This window comes from Chaetura pelagica, unplaced genomic scaffold (genome assembly GCF_000747805.2).
Source record: "Chaetura pelagica isolate M959 unplaced genomic scaffold, ChaPel_1.0 scaffold418, whole genome shotgun sequence".
Taxonomy (NCBI): domain Eukaryota; kingdom Metazoa; phylum Chordata; class Aves; order Apodiformes; family Apodidae; genus Chaetura; species Chaetura pelagica.
Genome location: NW_009954232.1, coordinates 655832 through 670193, shown reverse-complemented (window position 1 = coordinate 670193; position 14362 = coordinate 655832). Strand labels below are relative to the sequence as shown.

Genomic DNA, 14362 nt, shown 5'->3' with positions numbered 1-14362 from the left:
CTCTTTCCAGCTGTCTAATTAGAAGTGGGAAGCAACACATGGGAGTAGAGAGGGTGTTAACAGAGCTGAAAACAAACTTGTTTGGAAGACTGTTCATTTTTGCTTGATGAGTGGGTTTAGAGTTTTGATTTTGTTTTTTGGAGGTGTGTGAAATTGAGGATTAAATGTTAGAGAAGAATTACTAAGCTATATTTGATATGTTGCAGTTTCTTTATTAATGTTGTATCACACATCAGTACAGAATAAATCAGCCCTTATGACACAATTTTTTGTCCCTCAAAGGCTGAGCAAATGAGTTTTGCAAGCAAGTTTTCTGCAATTTGGAGGCTATGCTCTTAGACCGAAAATGATTAATGGCACAGAATTTATATGACCAGCATCACAAAAGCTAATTTGTGCAGCCTAAAGATGTGACAAAGGGTCAGATGTGGTAGAATTTCTTCAGTAGTGAGATTTATTACCTTTGTTTTTTCACTGATCACATTTTTTAGGTGATTAAATACTAAACAGGAAAATTAAAACCAGGCAGGAAGAAAACAAGAGCAGAGATTTAAACACCCAGTATTGTCAGTATGAAGTTCACATGTAACTCAGCCAGATGGAAGGTTTTGCCACAAAACTCTCCTACCTGCCACTGGTACCAATTTATATTTTTATAGCAACACATGGTCTTTTTGGCAGTTCTGAGCAGAAGCAAAACCCCAACAATTAACACATGTGCTCCCAGGGTGCATTTTAACTAGAAAATGATTGGATGCTTTAAGTAATCCAGGCAGCCTACAAACTTAAAACTCCTTCTGGTGGTCTTAGTGACTAATTACTAATTGATGCCAGAACAGTAAAGCACAACAGGCTTCAGAGCAAAACACCTCTCCTGTCTTTCCTTGATCAACACCATCCAATCTTACTTTCTGAGGAAAAATATATGGATTAGGTACCAGGTGCCAGAATCCAGCTTCTCATCTGGCTAATATATGAAGAACTAGTGTTTGTCCTCACAAGGCTGAAATCACATCTCATCCAGCCTGCCACCAATGTACTTACTCTAAGAATTTTCAGGTAAGGCAGGAAGGTTTCAGGTTTTTTTCCTCTTTTAAGAGAGTATTGTTCTTTAGTTCAGAAAGGCATGGGGATAATGGCTTAGAGCTTATCCATGGTAATATAACTCTGCAGTTCCCAGCAGAGACAGTTACGCCAAAATACACAGTGTTTTTGGTGTGCAACAACTACCTATTACAGCTATGTATTTGCCTGATTTACTTCTACTAGTTATTCCACATGAGTTTTGGTTCCAGGCACTGCTACTAAGGCAAGATTTAGCTGCTCAACAGGTCTCTCCCTGAGTAAAGGATTAGTCCTCAGTGCACTGGCAATGGCTTGGGGTTCAAACAAACAACTGGGCTACCATGGGGTAACCATCTATATTATACACTATCTTGATCTATTGCTGGCCATGGCAATTTGAGGTGCTATAACATGGCTGTACTTTTTGCAGCTAATTCCAGTAACTCCACATCTACTGTATATAGACAGTTACTACAAGCCAGCAGGTTTACAGTAACTAGTAAAGCTGAGGTAATTTATGCATTTACCTTGTCTCTGGACCTTCTAAGTGTTTCCACAACACAACTAATGAATAACACATTTGACTTCATTGTCAGTCATTGTATTTCATTAATCAGCTTTTGACTGACTGAAGTATCAGTATGAGCAAGAATCAACACAACTTCAAAATCACATCCTTGACCTCAAACTTGCAGATCACGTGCATTCACTAGGTGCTCTGCTTGCATATGACCACGTCCACCTCTGCAAAATGCTCCTCTGCTGATGTGGTCACACAGTCTATGCAGAATATGCTACAGAATCACGCTTGAGATAACAAGATAATGACAACTGAGGCAGGTCAAATATTGTCTTCCATAAAGTTGAAGGGAAGAAGTAGAAGGCAACTGAATTTTCAGTTAACTTGCTGGCTTTAACACTTTCTGAGTTTAATTCAAATGATACTAAATCACCCAATAAATTGCTAAAAAAAAAATCAGGTTGGACAGGATGCATGTAAAGGATAAATTTATTTCTTTATTAGATAGACTAAATCCAGAGTAGCCCCTTAATAAAATAGCCTAATATCCTCTATGAGTATAGCTACTTTGAATGAGTATAGTTACTCTGAATTGCTGTATTTTTTTAAAGCTCTGCAGTTGAATTAATTGAGTCTTTCTTTAATTATTTTCATTGTACTAGGACCTGTAGGAATTTGGCCATCCTGGTAACACATGAATCTCTGATACCTAGAATTCTGATCCCTCTGCAGAAAAAAAAATACGAAAAAACCTGCTAATTCTTGTTTTGATGCATTTAGACATACGATCACATTACTTAGTTTGTATGTTTAGACAGAATGAATTGAATTAGAAAGCAGAACAGGAAAGATATAAAAGAATGTCTCAGTTTAAAAACATGTTTTTCCATTCAAAATTTTCTTTTAAAATTACAAATACTGGATATTCTAGTTTCATGTGGTATAGTTACTCTGAATTGATGGCAACATAATGGAATGATTTGATTATGAAGGTCCGTGTCTCAAAGTACCCACAGACTAAGAGCTTTATTCCTGGATACCTCAGTGTTTACTGCATACTAGTGTGGTAATTTCTTCAGTACTTTTGTCAAACATCCTTTTCAGAAATAACTTGATGACAAAAGAATATGAGACAAATTATGTGCTGTCATGAACCAGGTAAATTCAGGCAAAACAAAACACTTTTTCTACAAATTCAGAAGGGTTCAGATTTGTACTTGTCAAAAATGTATTTATCTTCCACAAAATCTGAAGAAAATTAGGAAGTTGCATTATGTTTCCTAGGCTTTAAAAAATTTATTTTGAAAAGCAAAAGAACATTGAAGCTCTTTCACAACCTATTCTAGCTTCTCCTTATTCTTCCAAACCATCAGAATCCCCCACTTTTTTTCCTTCCTTTCCCCATGAGTCTACCCTGCTGGCAATACAAAATTATTTTTTTCCTAAAATAATGAAAACCCCTGAGGGATTTCTGTCAAGCTGAAATTATCAACATGTGCTAATATGTGCTGTGGGTTTTAGAACAATGGCAATGGCCAAAACAACAGCAAAAGGTGCCTGAAGAGAAACGAAGGAAAAATATAACCAGGTGTAGTACAGTTAAGAGAACTCATTTATCTGAGGTTCATAGATCACAGTCTGAAAAAACAGAGACAACACTAAGAGAAAAAAAGAAATAGTAGAAAGAGGAGAGTGTCTTTACTTACTTGTTTTGTGCACAAAGATATGCTTCTGAGAAATGAGGTTGCAGAGAATTTACATATGTTCATCAAAAGCCCATTAATAAAGACAGACAGAAGAATAAGGAAATGCCATGTAAGTTACTTTCAACTTCCTTAAAAACATTTGCCTTTGAAAGGAAATTAACTTGCTTCTCCCACTCTCACCCGTAAGGCCTTTCTGAACATTCCAGGCACTGACAGAAAAAAGCAAGTTCATGTTGCAACAGCTTGGGAGATTTATGTGCAGATGAGGGGATTCAGACTTGCTCTCCAACAGAGAATACATGAACACTCTGCTTGTTTGCAGGGCAATGTTTCATTTTTGCTCTTGAAAAACAAACAGGCCCCCAAAGGAAACCCAGTATATTCAGTATATCTCAGCAGGACTTGACTCAACATTAGTCCTTCTCCGAACACTGGCACATTTTACATTATAACTGCCTTTTTGGTCTATCCGTAAGATAAAGTATTTGACTACAAAGGAAATTAACTCTATCAAGGTCATTCTGCAGTTAAATGTTCAACTATTTATCATATCAGAGACTGGGATACTCTTAGTAATGGTAAAACACTGGTGTGTTGGAAGCATGAGATAGAGGTGTCCGAGTAGATAGGGTTCATTTGTGCTCATTAACTCTGACTCGGAACTGGTACCAAGGGATCAGGGGACCCTGCACTTGCTTGTGGGGTTTACTGGTTCAAAATCTGAATGATGTTAATACCTCTGGCCCTGGAGGAAATGTGACAGTATTTGTGTGGTATTACAACTAAGTTAATAGTAAGAAGCTGGACTTGGGCTGGCTCTGAACAGCATGGCCCTCACCTTTCCATCTTCTGGTGACATGGCTGATCTTCAGCCTAGACTGTATTAGCAAGGATAGCTGAGAGATGATAGAATCTCCCTTCCTAACAGGCACCTCTACTTGCTGCTTTCAGCTGGTATAGCCTCTGTAGGTTAACTTTGTTCTCAGCTCTTCTGATTTGTTATCGCTAACATTCTGATTTTCATTTACCTTGTTGCTGCGTTCAACCCCAGTGTAATCTGCTTCAGGTGGAATCTTTATATGTAGCTCAGCTTCGTAGGCTCCTTCCCCATCATTCCTTGGATTTATTATGAGCATTACAAAGTTTTCTTCTCCAATTATTAGCTGATCTTTATCTCTATATAGAACATATCACTTGTCAGGAGTTAAAACATGCATGATTACATTTTACGCTTGAATAAAGCTGAAAGACATTTTGTTCTTATAGCACCTATTCTGGAATATATTCTGTGAACACAGAATAAAACATTTCTCATAAAAAATGACCCCATGGGAAGTATGACAGCAACTGGGTAGAAAAGAGTTCAAGAGAAACCACCACCTTGGACAATCAAAGTGGACTACCAAAGAGCTTCAAAGTTTGTTGTATAAAATTTCAGAGCCTGACTACTTACAAGAAATAAGTACCTAGTGGAGATATTACTTGCCACAGGTGTCTCATAAGCATTGTTTTCTGGAGGGCACAAAGGTGGTGGGATTCCAGTTTTCCCCTCATGTCAGTTGTAAAATGAACAATGACAGATCTCCTGAGACCTGCAATGGCACTGTGCCCTCTCCTTTCACAGCTATGTACTGTTTATGATGGCACAGAGTCAGCTGTCAGAAGTTCTCCACTTGTCCTACCTGCCATAGGAGGAACTGTTGCCATGTTCTGAATTCTTTTATTCTGGCAATTCTCTTTAGGAGAATTGTGTCCCAAGCTAAAAGACAGTGCCACACTGATGTAAATTAATTCAAAATCTCACTTGAACCAAAATTTGTATTATCTCTTGGCATTCAGAGAATTACTCCCAACAACCACCTGCAAACTGTATTTTATATTGCAAACATAAAACATCATGACTGTGTCTGACAAAGATGTATTTTCAAGCATATATGTCTCCACTTCTTTGTTTTCTAGATGAAATCGATGCCCAAATTAAAATATACAAATCAGGTAAGAATGAGTAGCTATAGCAAACAACAGAACTGTGTTCTACAAATTTCATTATGATAAAGCAGAAGTATCTGGATTTTGTTATATGCAGCATCATTTGTCTTATTTAACTTACGGCATGGCAGAAAGCTGCAAGTCAGGAATGCACAAGTTGTCCTCCCCACAGTCAACCAGAATGTAAGCCTTTATTGTTGCAAAATTAAAAAAAAACAACACAGAGTTAGTACATGCTTTGAAGACCAAAGACTTTCATTAAATATCACTAATCTGAGTGTCTTAAATATTACAAGCTCCTTTCCATATGAGTAGTTGGAGACTATTTAGGCTGTCAATTAGATCCTTAGCGGAACAACAATCTTTCAGGCCCTTTCCCACACTAACTTGGCTTATGTATTTCAGAATGCAATCCAAACTAGGAACACAACAAAGTTTTGGAAATGCTTTAAAGACCTGCCTGGTTCTATATTTATATTCAATTTACATTTTGAATTAATTAAACCCTTGTTGTGTAATTTCTGGGCATGATATTCTGTTCTAAGGAAGATGACACACACGGTACTTGTAAATGCTTTCATATTTATATACAGGAGATGTGGTCTGCAAAATTCATACCTGTTCTGTTACTGAGCTTTTCTGGTAGTAGTTCAGTATTGGCTTCACAGTCAAGGTATCTTCAAAATTGGATTCATCCAAACTATAATTCAAGTTTATATTGATGGGAGATAATTTATCTCTGAATTCTGTTTCATCCTGTGAGTGACAATCACACAATAAAAAACAATGGTTTAATATAATTATTTCAGGTTAGTATAGTATGGTAAAGGATTCAGACTTTAGTCTTTATTGAAGATAGAGATACAGTTCCTTGACAAGCTGTTGGCCAAGTCCTGGCTGTATGTAATGCCTTTAGGAAACCAAAGTGACTCACCAGTAACTGGAATGCCCAGAACACATTGCCTCCACAGACCCACATCTGGAAGAAGCTGGCTGAGCTGAGTAGGCTCAATTTTTTTTCAAAGCATTAGCCTAAAAAAAGCTTTATAAAAGAAACACACAGGAGCAACTCCTATCAGCTACTGCCAACCTGCCTTTTGGAATGGAGGCAGGATGTGTGGATTTGAGGAGGTAATGCTGCTTGTTTGTTCTGTAACCAAGAATTTGTAAGGATTAGCAATGGTAAAACTTCACTGCCTCTACTGCCTATATAGGTATTTCCTTGTATACTGCTTGAGACTCCTCCATTTCACCTCCTACTGCATTTTTAGGACCAGCCTTGGAATCCGCTTCAATATCGTGAGGTAACTGCAGCCACAAGTAACTGATGACCCTTTCTCCTTCACAACTTCAGATCCATGGTTTTAATGTTTCTAAAACAATTTTAAAATACCTTCAAAGTATTTTTTAAATAGATGAGTTTTAGGCCAATATTGATGGTGACACTCCTTTAAAATACCTGTTGGAACTAAACTGACATGACATTTAGCATGTTTAGTTGATTATCCAACTGTGCATACTACAGGGAGAGCAATCTTGCATTTTTGTATCAGCAGATGCAGTATTTAATCAGAACCTCCAGAAAAGCATTAATGTATTTGTACATAGAGGAACTCTACATCCTTCTTCCGAAGTCTTTCTTTTATACTTACACTGACAAAAGATGAGCCAATAGGAAATTTTGCCCATGTATAAGAATGTTCCAGACACCCAGATGAGACCCTTCTTATCTCACACTTCTGCATTATGGGGTCTAAGAACAATGGAAATAATTCTTCCTTTTACAGTGGCTCCTTTTTTATTACGGTCTTTAAATCCCTGATACTAATGAAAAGATGATGACAGTGCAAATATTTTAAACAACTTACTCTGAGATAAACAAGGAAGTCCTGGCAATGGAGCTGTTTCTGTCTTTGTGTCTCAATAGAGAAGTAATGGTGTGACTGATGGTTATCAAAGAAGAGGGTCCTCTTAACAGCTCCTTTCTGTTTCAGTGAGTCTAACTGCAATTCACCTTTCAGCACTGAAGAATAAAAGCATATAAAATATTTATTTAGTTAACATGGAAAGAAGTAAGAACAAGCAATTCATAATATATTATAGTTAATTACTCTAAGAAAATCTTCCTAGTTAAACTAATCCATGCTTTAAGTGCCTGTCTATTAAGCAGCACACTAGTTTTTGATCCAGAGTATGGCATACATGTAATGTAAGCTTTCTAATTTCATTTACAGACCATACACGTCCAGGACTTTTGTCTCTTTCCAATTTGGCTGCTTTTTTTTTCTTTTTCTTTTTAATTTTTTTTTTCCAAAACAAAATATTCTCCATCGGGATACATTATTGGTTTTAATAGGAGAATAACTTAAAATGAATAAAAACCTTTCAAATGAGTAATACAAGCTTTGTTATATATATTTATATACTTATATTTTAACTGTATTTTCTTGCCTTAGGTCAACGTTACTCCTACAGTTTTTTAAGGTATAAGAAAATAATACATCTGAAATTGAGTAGGTCAGAGTAAATTATAAGAATACAAAACATTTCTTACCTATCTCATCTGAAATACTTTGACCTTCAAAGTGTGCACAGACTTTCACAGTAAAGCTGTTACAAAAAAGAAGCAGTAATTATTAACAGAAAGAGAGCTGACCTAGGAATCAACAGTTCCCAGGTCATACCTTTAAAGTTCTCCTTTCCTCTTCTTACAAAAGGTGTTCACTGAGATCTGCATTAACCTATGTAAGATATTCCTTAACTAAGTTACAAAGTCTCCTAGGCTCCACTAATAATCAAAGACATGAATGTCTTCCTGGGAAAGATACAGAGAAGAGTTTCTGTTCCCACTAATTCTTGAGACAGCCAGCAGAGATCACCCTTCTAACACTACTGGCAAAGTCAGGTTCCTTATGCTGAGCTCCAGCAAACCACCTTTATATGTGGCTGTCTGCACAAGTCCCTTCTGGTATGTCGTGGTCAAATAAGAAAAACCCTTGAGCATGTAGTCAACCAAGCTGTTTCCCAGCAAATCAAAACACACTGGATGATTTCCATTTGCATTACTACATGACTTCATCATGTCAAGAAAGTATAATCCATTCTAAACATACCAACTGAATTGTTCAATTTTTGTTGCACAAGACTACCCAGAATGTACTGTATTTAATTTGCTAAGTCTTGCAGAAATTGACAAGTACACAACCTAAATGAAAGCATAGAGAAACTAGTAATTAATATTAATTATTTAGTATGCTAATGCAACACATTCTAGACAACAAAACGTGATAAGTTAATTGTTTTTCATTTGCCTGTTCAATACAGCTAGCTTTTTTTGAGCCTAGCAATACTTACAACTGTATGATACTAACATCACCTCAGCTATTATTAGTTATTTCTCATAACAAAAACTTATTTCCACTTCTCTGCAAGTCAGGCAATAGATTTGCATTTATACTCAACAACTAACATGAGAATCCTCTTATAGCTTGGCTGATACCTTCTAACAAGACTTACTATAAAAATTAATTTAAAACCCCTAAAAATTATACATGCTTACAGAAAAGTTTTACTTTGTAAGGAATCTATGCAAGTTATATAAATATTTAACTGAATCACATTTAAAAAAAGTTTTCAAAATTACTCTGGATGGCTAGGGAAACAGTTAAACTGACACTTGATGCTATTAGCATGGCACATTTCCCTGGTGAGTGAGGGAACAAGAAATCTGTCAGTGGAAAGATGCTCCTGATGTTTGATTTCTGCTGCTACACTCCACAAGGACTTAGTTCTCCACACCATGATTCCCAAAGAAGTCCCATATAACATAACAGAATTGCTCAGGTGAAAGATCTGGAACTTCCTAAAACTTTCAGGTATCCCTGGTTACCAGTCATTCTTACAGAATTATTTCCATGGATTCAGAAATGTTTTGTTTTCTATATGGAAAACTCAGCTAAGCATGGATTGTAGCTCAGCACTGGAAGATGTGATATCAGCTTGGGTTAAATAGAAAACTAGGTGAATTTGCCATTGCTCTTCATCTCAGTACTGTTATATTATATACTAACTTCTCCATACAGTGAATTAAAACTCAGTAATGTAACCTTTAAAATAACCTGTAATCACATCCTAATTGCATGTCTGCTTCCTCTGACAAATGTAATGAAACTGTGCTACATCTGGGATTCATGTAACTCTCATGACCTTATTAAACGCTTTCCTCTTGGGCAAAAAAAAATGCCTTATGCCATTAAACTCCACTTAACTGTAGCCTTCAAAAGACATTACAAGTGTTGATCCATGTTTCATGCAGAAATTGCAAATTCAGTCATATTGCAACTACTTTACATTCATGAGTTAACAGATGAAAATCCTATTATTTCCTAACAGACAAGGAAAAGAACAACAAAAATGAGAAAAGCTTATGTAAATGTATAAATGCAATTTAGACATCAGCCTTCACAGGCCAGTCTCGCATGTCACAGCATAGAAGTGTATTTTCTCAAATGGAAACTCATGAACTGCTATTCTGTATTAAACTTGCTGATGGTACTTTGAAGGTCTCACCTAATTTTTGTACTGTCATGTTTAAGAAAAGGTTGAGTTAAAAATCCGGATTGAAATGCTTGACTTGTTAAACATCACAGTTTCAGTGATCTTATCTTACTGTAACAAACAGAATAATTAATCATACACATTTGATAACTAAAGTCATGTTCTTAAGTATTTCTGTAAGAGCCAAGTTTAATCCTTTCACTCCAGGCAGAGCAAGTCAAAAAGGGAATGGTTGTGCAAGAAAGCAAAAATGTATAGTTTATTATAGTTTATTTAGCCTGTAGCCATGTCATGGGTATTTAGTTCAGAATAGTTATAAAGTTATCACAGATTTCAATCACAAACCCAGACGAAGTCAGGTATGCTCATCACTTCAAGAAGATGCTGTGGAGATGTTGAGAGATACTTTAGCTGTGAGAAAAAGAAAAGCAGAGGAAAAGATAGAACACAGAATAGGACAGGAATCTTGAGGACTTGTGAGATATAAGGTCTGACTTCTAGGCAGACAAACAATAGTCAAGCTTTCAAGCTTGCTGTTAGGAGCAAAAAAACAAACAATTGAATTAACAATCAAAGGAAGAAAACATCAGCAGACAAGAAACAACTGGGAAACAGTCCATCATCCTAAAGCATATGAACTTTCATGTGCTATCAATCTTGCTTGCATTTCTGAAGAGATCCCTATGCTGCATTTACTCTGAGTGTCTGTCATCACTATAAGCTTATGGTTCCAACAGTATTTGACTGTAGCTACAAAACAGAGGGAAAGCCTTAAGACTGAACACACTAGTTTTTCCTGTTCCTGCTGATTTTATGAAAACAAAGCAGTTTGTTTAAGTAATTTTATGTTTTCCAGGTAACAGAAACATTTTAAATATTATTAGAAAAAGAAGCTTAAAAATATTCCTTTCTCCAAAACTACTCATGGCATAGATAGGGGTAGTCTCTTTAGAAGCCACATTGAATTATCTAGTATTAGGCCAAATGATTAATCCTTAGAAAATTTAAAAAGTCAGTTGCCCCCAAATAGTGTTTTCTGGACTGTAGTTTGTACCAGAAATAATTTATTTTTGTCTGGCTATTCTAGTAGGTGAAGAAAACAGGAAACTTCAGAAAGTGAAAAGCAAGGAATTACCAGATCCCACCAGATGTATTTTGTCATTGTTTTTTTAGCACACAGGATTGCACAGAGAGGAAGAATGGCTAAAGCCTCAGCAGAAAGGCCCTTGAAACTTCTACGTGAGACCGACAGCCCAACCTGCAAGGTCACAGACCTCAACATAAGAATAGCAGAGCCTGTTGTCATCTACTGATGAATGACCTTGTAACAAATTGTTTCCTCTTTGGAGAACAATATGTAAAAGCAAGTCAATATACTTGTAACTCTCTGATACTTGGCCTGCTTTTTGATTCTGTTATGCCAAAGCCTAACCCAGTGACCCACAATGACCAACATGGAGCTCGAATGCTGAAGGCTGTCTACTGTTAGGCCATGGAAACACAATGTGGCCAGGCTGTGGTAACACAAAGGCTGCTAGATAACTGAAATGACTGTCTTTTGGATGTCTCCAGAGCTACTAGAACTAAAACCATCATATTACTCAGCTGTATTCCAGGCACAGCAGAGCTTTGCAACACAGCAATGGGCTTCCTGGGTAATAACAGTCACCACCTGCCCACTTGCTTCCCCTCAGTCCCTGAGGTGTGAGGTTATGTGTCTTCTGACTCCCGGCCATGTAAGTTTGCTATCTGACCCCTGGAGTCAGGCTGGCCAATGCTCTATGGCAAATCTCACACAAATTCACCTCAATAAAGTACAAAAGACCCTAGGTCCATACCCATGGAGATGCAGTTTCAAATTAAGTCAAGGGAAAAACACAATACTAGCAGCAGAAAGCAGCAAAATTAGAAAAAGAGTAAAAAATTTGTTGAGGATCAGAAATTTTAAGCAGGTTGCCTCTGGTTTAGTCAGTTTACAGAAGGTGAGTAGCTTAGTCCCCTGAAGAACATCAAAACCTGAAGAGCACTAAAAAAAAAAAATAAAATATATATATATATATACTGCAAATTGACTTTTTATCATGATTGGACACTTCCATGATACCTAACTTTTGCTAAGTCTGGTAACTTCTCTGACCTCTTGTTCCTCTACCAAATGGAAGTGCCAATATTTGCACATTACTGTAAGTGAGAAGTGGAATGAATAAAATTCGCAGGTACAATTTAAGCACAAAATAGCAACAAACAGTGGATAACCAGATCCCAAATGGTAATAAAAAAGAGCAATGCAGAGATAAATTAGACTTCTTGATAGCTGGAGCCGAGTCTTGGACTCAATAAAGCATATGATGTAGGAACAGGTTTTGAAAAATAAAACTGTTTATTTACCCTTTTTTACAGATATGAACCTGCATTCTTCACATTTTAACTTAAAAAAAAATAATAAAAAATTACATTTTCTTCAATAGCTTCAAAGTTTCAGAATTTACCCCAAATTTATTAATTTTGAGAAATAAGAAACAGCCATGTTTTAAACACAGAAAAGAAAGAATATGTTTCTAGAATTTTAGGACAATTCTCTTAGAACTGTGCATTAAAAAAATCCCTTTTTGTGCATGTTTCCTCCGTGCTTCAGCTTTCCAATTTGTTTCATGGCAAAAAGAATATTTTCTTAATACTTGGAAATGTACAATAATCTACATTATTCATACACACACACTTCCTGAAGCTTTTCTAGTAGGAGGTGTCCTTTCATTCTAATTTTGCAGTGTCAGTTAGTAGACATTTTATATAAGTTGCACAGCTGGCTAAGAGATACAGAAATCTGTCCCATGAGACTGAGGAATTCTTTGCCTGTTGGAGTTTCCCTACTAATTGTTTTCAGATGTATAAAGCAAGTTTGTATCAACTAAGAAAAAAAATCATGGCATGGAAAACAGCAGCTGCTCTTCAGTCATTTTGTTATATCAACTAAATATTCAGGGAAAATTATTTTAGAAAAAAAACAGACAGAAATAAATTATGCTCCTATTAAGACTCTTACAGATATGACCCAAACATCATCTGGCTTATTGTAAAGCAAAAATGAAAAGTACTGAAAAAAATACATGCTAAATGAGCATACTTGGGTTTTTTCTCCCTTTTCCAAACAATATCACATGGCAGGAACACTTTTTTTAAGAGGCAGTTTTATCTATTTCTCTTGTGCAAAAATCCCCCTTTTTTCTTTCAGTACACAGTTGGTAAATGTTATGGTTTTGAAATCTTTTCCATTACAGTATAAAGGATATTAAAAAGTCTTATAAACTGAAGTTCTGAAAAAACATAATTTGGATCAATGAACATGCTTCAGCCCAGTGTCAATACTATAAATTCTCTATTTATATCAACTATTAAAACAAAAGGTGCTTGAATAAAAAAAAATCAGGATGGATCTGGGACTGTACAGTTCTCCTGAGAACATTCGACATTGCTCTGGAGATGGGCAGTTTTGTACACAAAATGTAAAATGAGGAACATTATGATAAATATGAGAAGTCTCATAAAGTGTAAAAGAACTGAGCAAAAGTGAAAATCTCTTGACAGCCCCACCACAGATTTTCACAGTGAGATTTAGGGACTTTCTCTGTTGCCAATTGCACCAAATGCATTGAAAGCCAATAACATTTAGTGGCTTAAGTGTATCAGAGCCCTTTTATGACTCTTAAATGAACTGCTGCTGGTCATGATTATTTTTTAAGATTCATATTTGTCAATAAAAACTGTTCTGATGACTCCTGTTTTCACATTATTTTAAAAACTTATCTCCTATAAAGAATGTCTCACGTGGTGAATCCCTCTGATCACCTCTGGTATAAAAGTAGTGCAACATTTCTGCATTCACCTTATCTTCTGCAGTCCTCCTTTACACCTTGGTATTTTTTTCATCCAACCCATGTCCTGGCAGGCTTTTTGCCTCTAATGTGTTTAAAGGAAATGATACGACTAGTTTTTATGGCCCAGAAATCTGTTCCTCACAGACTCTCTGGCAGGACTTACTGGTATTTTATATTCAGCCTGCACGTGTTTATGCTCTGTTTTGTTTTTTGTTTCCTCATTTGTTATGATTTCCACTTTTAAACAGTATCTTATTATTTGAAGTAACCTCTTTTATCAACTATTCCTGGGGTCCTTTCTAAGTCATGTTTTTTTCTAGTGTCGTAAAAGTGCCTTTATGTGGTATTATGTGCTGTTAGATAGCCTCCAACTGTCCTGCAAGCATTTTATATTTATAACTGATCTTAAATTGCTTTCATTAGCTTCAAGATTTTCCATGCACTTTTTCTTTTCAAAGCCAAATGCTACTGTGGTGGAGGGTTTCTCTTTTAAGAATGTATGCAACATTGTCCTATACAATGCACTAAAAAAAGCTTTTCACTGACCAATGGCACCCAGAAATAACACCCTGTGAACTGCTCTCAGGATGGCCAGCCAGGTATCTTCTCTGTTTCACAAAAGACTGAGATCTCCCTAACAGAAAATAGTG

The 14362-nt window shown here is 36.2% G+C and overlaps 1 protein-coding gene across 1 annotated transcript in view; it reads right to left on the bottom strand.

The window, feature by feature from the left end:
- ITGA8 (integrin, alpha 8) overlaps positions 1 to 14362 on the bottom strand; it is a 93127-nt gene that overhangs the window by 48216 nt on the left and 30549 nt on the right. Inside the window, exons 15-19 of the mRNA XM_010003618.1 lie at positions 7835 to 7890; positions 7149 to 7303; positions 5899 to 6036; positions 5402 to 5469; positions 4320 to 4467 (exon numbers count right to left, since the gene is read on the bottom strand). Of these exons, the coding sequence (XP_010001920.1) occupies positions 4320 to 4467; positions 5402 to 5469; positions 5899 to 6036; positions 7149 to 7303; positions 7835 to 7890 (565 nt within the window). The remainder of the gene's footprint in view (positions 1 to 4319; positions 4468 to 5401; positions 5470 to 5898; positions 6037 to 7148; positions 7304 to 7834; positions 7891 to 14362) is intronic.